Raw genomic sequence first — 3,711 nt, forward strand, 5'->3', positions numbered from 1 at the left:
AATGGCAATATTTGATGGAGTATTGCTTTGAAACCAAGAAGATGCAGAAAATCTAATATACAATTGCATCATGTTTCTTCTAACAGAGAATTAAATCTTCTTGCTTGTCTTCAAAGATTTTATTAATGGTTTGCATTCTTTACATTGGATCCAAGTCTCGAAGCCATGCAAGTTGGACAAAGTAGAACTTTAAACACATCCAGACTCACTTATTTAGGTACTTGGCAAGTTCCTATTGGGCCTGAACAAGAGTTCCCTATTTGGTCTATTCAAAGGGTCAAAAAGAAAAGGGAATTTGATATCCAGGACTGGGACATGATACAGAATTCAGATTCTATCGATGAGATGTCCTCCCAAATTTCTAAGAAGTCCGGTAAACATTTTTCCCAAGACGGATTTACTGCACCTTGGTACAAGAGACAGAAGGCAGGGGCACAAAGACCCAAAAAATTCTATCTAATGATATGACCTTTTTTTTTTTTTTTTTTTTTTTTTTTTTGAGATTTAAGCCTTGTTATCATATAACTATTCACAAAGAATAAAAATATAGTAGACCAAAACTGGTGTTTTCATATCATTCAGAACAAACATTCTCTTAGACGAAAGCAGTAGATGATCACACCACAACCCGAACAAGACAAAAAGAAATAGTGAAAAAGAAAAGAGAGAGAAAAAACAAACAAACAAGACATCTAAAGATGGAGAACTCTTCTAAGCCTTCAACCACAAAGGAACCCCTCCTCATCTGGCTTAATTGATCCAAAGCATGCCTCACTAATAATCCCTAGCTCTCTACATGTGGCAAATGCATCGATAGTGGTAGGCGCTGTTCGAGGGATCCCCGGCGTCGACCGGGACTTGCTCGGCTCTGCACTTGAATCGGCACCCTCGGCACTCATTGTAGGTGCAGATTGGAGCTGTGGAGCCTATCATCAGTCTTCTTGCACTCATATCCCTCCATGTCCACAACCCTTCTTCGTTTGAACCCTATATGAAAAAGGATTGCACCAGAAGTATAAAGGTAAAAACACTCCTTAACTACAACTCATTCCAGTTAGAGAATTATAAATGCATTCCTTGGAGTTCTGTAATTTCACCTGTGATTGGGGTTCCTTCTTCAGTGTAAGAGAATGTGATGGTGAGCATCGTGCTCCAGAGCCTGCAAGATTATGAAAGAAACCAAGCCTTCTAAGATCAAATGAGATGGTTGAGGCCAAAGGAAGCAATGTGGTCTATAGTTTTAATAAGGTCGGGTGAAGGAGAGAACGGAAGGAAGAGTTATATGACGATTACCTGGTCTGCCAAGAGTCCCGAGGAGAATGGAGAGGAAGAAGAGGAGGAAGAAGGTGCTGGTGGTGGGAGGTTTTATGGCCATAACTGCTGCTTGTAGTGGCAGTAGATAGGAGATGAGAGGTGCTCTTTGAGGAGGAACAAGAGAAGATATATAAGGGGGGGTGGCAGTGGGGGAACAGTGGCCATTTATGGTAGCATGCCTGTTGCTAAAGTCATGCAAGCAAACAAAGCCAGGCCCCTCTAGAGAGTGCTCTCTCGGGATTGATTCCATCGAATAATGTAAATTACCAAGCTGTCCATCAATAATTTACGCCTCCGTATTGCATGCACCAGGTGCAACCGGACCGCGCAAATCCCACGGTGGATAACACGCCATGCGACCCCTCGTATTCCACCAATTCCCGATTGCGCGCTCTCCACCGTCCACGTGCTCCGAGATTTGCCCTGGTTTACTGGCATCTGGTGTATGCAATAATTTCTCATAATTTACCTTGCGTGGTCTCCAAATGTATATATTTGTGTCCGGCGATGACAAGAGATCAAGTACCCGTAGGTTGAACGCCCGTCATCTAAGGTTGATAAAATATGATTCGATTTATCAATTCGATTCATTATAAATAAATTTAAATTTAGACTAAATAAATTTGAATCATAAATAGATCGATCCATTTAATCTATTTAATAATTGGATCAGATTTGAATTTTAGATATATGATCCGTTTAATCTATTTAATATATTTAATATTCAGATCAAGTTGAGTCAGATAATTCATTTAATTTATTTAACATATTTAACCTATTTTTGACCCATTTTAACTGATCTGTTTAATCCATTTAAGATCCATTTAATCTGTTTAAAACATGTTTAACCTGTTTCTGATCCATTTAACCCGACATGTTTAACCTATTTAATCCGTTTAACTTATTTAATCCATTTAAACCTAATTTGACCTATTTAATAAACAAGTTAAATAGGTCGGATTGGGTTACCTGTTTAATAAACAGGTTGGATTTAAGTTTAAATTTTTGATCCATTTAATAAATAGGTCGGATTTGGGTTGATAATTTTCTGATCCAACCCGCATTAACCCGATCTGATTGCACCCCTAGGTAGATCATTATTTATATCTGCTCCATGCTGATCTCAAAGCAGCACTAGATGGATACATATAGATATGGCAAGATGGATGGATCGATCGGGTCAAGAAGAGCTACAAAAATCTTTTTGTTTTCTAATAGAAATTATTTTTTTAATCTCAATAAAAGAATTTGTGAAGAGTTATATATATATATATATATATATATATATATATATATATATATATATATATATATATTGGACTCAGAGCAAACCTTACCATTATCTATATCCATCTCGGATCCACTGTAGATCGAATAAAAGCCTCCCCCATTAAAGTCGGATTGGGTTGGATATTTGATGTAAAAACTTTCAAATATATTTATGAATTGAATTTGTTAATTAAATTTTAATTTTTAGTTATTTAAATTAATTTCACTATTTTCTTTATGATATAGTAAAGAGATGTCTTGCATGCTTGTAAGAAGAGTTCTTCATAAGTATGCGATGGTTACGATGATTTGACTCACGATTTTAGATCGGAAGCTTGACAATTAATATGGTATCAAAGCATAAGTGGATAAATTATAACTCATGGAATCAAACATAAGATAAGTATAGATAGATAAAAAAGGATATTGAGACAATAACTTATGTTAATTATAATACGTGCATTGATGATTTGAATCAGAGTGTGCAGTAGAAGTATAGTGATCTAAATTATTTTCAAATCATCAAAAAGTAATTTAATTTGAAAAATATTATGATGAGAGATTCGATCTTTAAATTAGAGATGACTTTAGGTAGAAATCACCCTAAATTTTTGAGGACTTGACAAAAAAATTTCAAAGACAGAATTCTTTTTACATAGGAAGAATATAATATCCCGACCCAAACGGGCTCAATATCAACTAGGCGTGGTCCACTTCATTAGCCCAGTCACTTCGCATGAATTTTACAGCAATGCCAAAAAATAAAGAAAAAATGAAGAAGAAGACTTACATCAGGAGTCTCCTTCCTCTTGATTTCATCAAGAAAATCTAACTTTGAGAAGGACTCGAACTCTCCCCCATCTTATTAAAACCCCCCTCAACCTCTTTGAAATCCCACATAGTCAGCCATCAGATCATCACTGAAAAACCTATTTTCCTTCTTCTTCCGAATGCCCTCTCCGTGTTACCCTTGAAACCTCATGAGAGATGAGGTATATATGGAACCCTACTCTCTTCTATTTCTCTTCCTTGATTCCCTTCCTCTTCCAACAAGCCATCATCAGTTGAATTTCATCAAGAATCGCTAGAAATTTGAATTGAAAAATTCTCTCCTATTTTGATTTATTT

General features: G+C 36.1%; 1 protein-coding gene across 1 annotated transcript; it reads right to left on the minus strand.

Annotated features, from left to right (window-relative positions):
- Nucleotides 1-571: 571 nt before the first annotated feature.
- LOC105049597 (EPIDERMAL PATTERNING FACTOR-like protein 9) lies at nt 572-1,434 on the minus strand. Its single transcript, XM_010929304.3, has 3 exons — nt 1,294-1,434; nt 1,098-1,159; nt 572-987 (listed from the first exon to the last, which is right to left on the minus strand). Exons 1-3 carry the CDS (start codon nt 1,373-1,375, stop codon nt 793-795), a joined length of 339 nt encoding a protein of 112 aa, XP_010927606.1. The 5' UTR covers nt 1,376-1,434; the 3' UTR covers nt 572-792.
- Nucleotides 1,435-3,711: the final 2,277 nt, after the last annotated feature.

This window comes from Elaeis guineensis, chromosome 8 (assembly GCF_000442705.2).
Source record: "Elaeis guineensis isolate ETL-2024a chromosome 8, EG11, whole genome shotgun sequence".
NCBI classification, from domain to species: Eukaryota; Viridiplantae; Streptophyta; class Magnoliopsida; order Arecales; family Arecaceae; genus Elaeis; species Elaeis guineensis.

Excerpts from the sequence above, each read along its gene's own strand:
- LOC105049597 (XM_010929304.3), bottom strand. The coding sequence starts at position 1,375 with ATGGCCATAAAACCTCCCACCACCAGCACCTTCTTCCTCCTCTTCTTC. Across the intron at positions 1,160-1,293 it reads CGGGACTCTTGGCAGACCAG|GCTCTGGAGCACGATGCTCA; the intron begins GTAATCGTCATA and ends ATAATCTTGCAG. Across the intron at positions 988-1,097 it reads AGAAGGAACCCCAATCACAG|GGTTCAAACGAAGAAGGGTT; the intron begins GTGAAATTACAG and ends TTTTTCATATAG.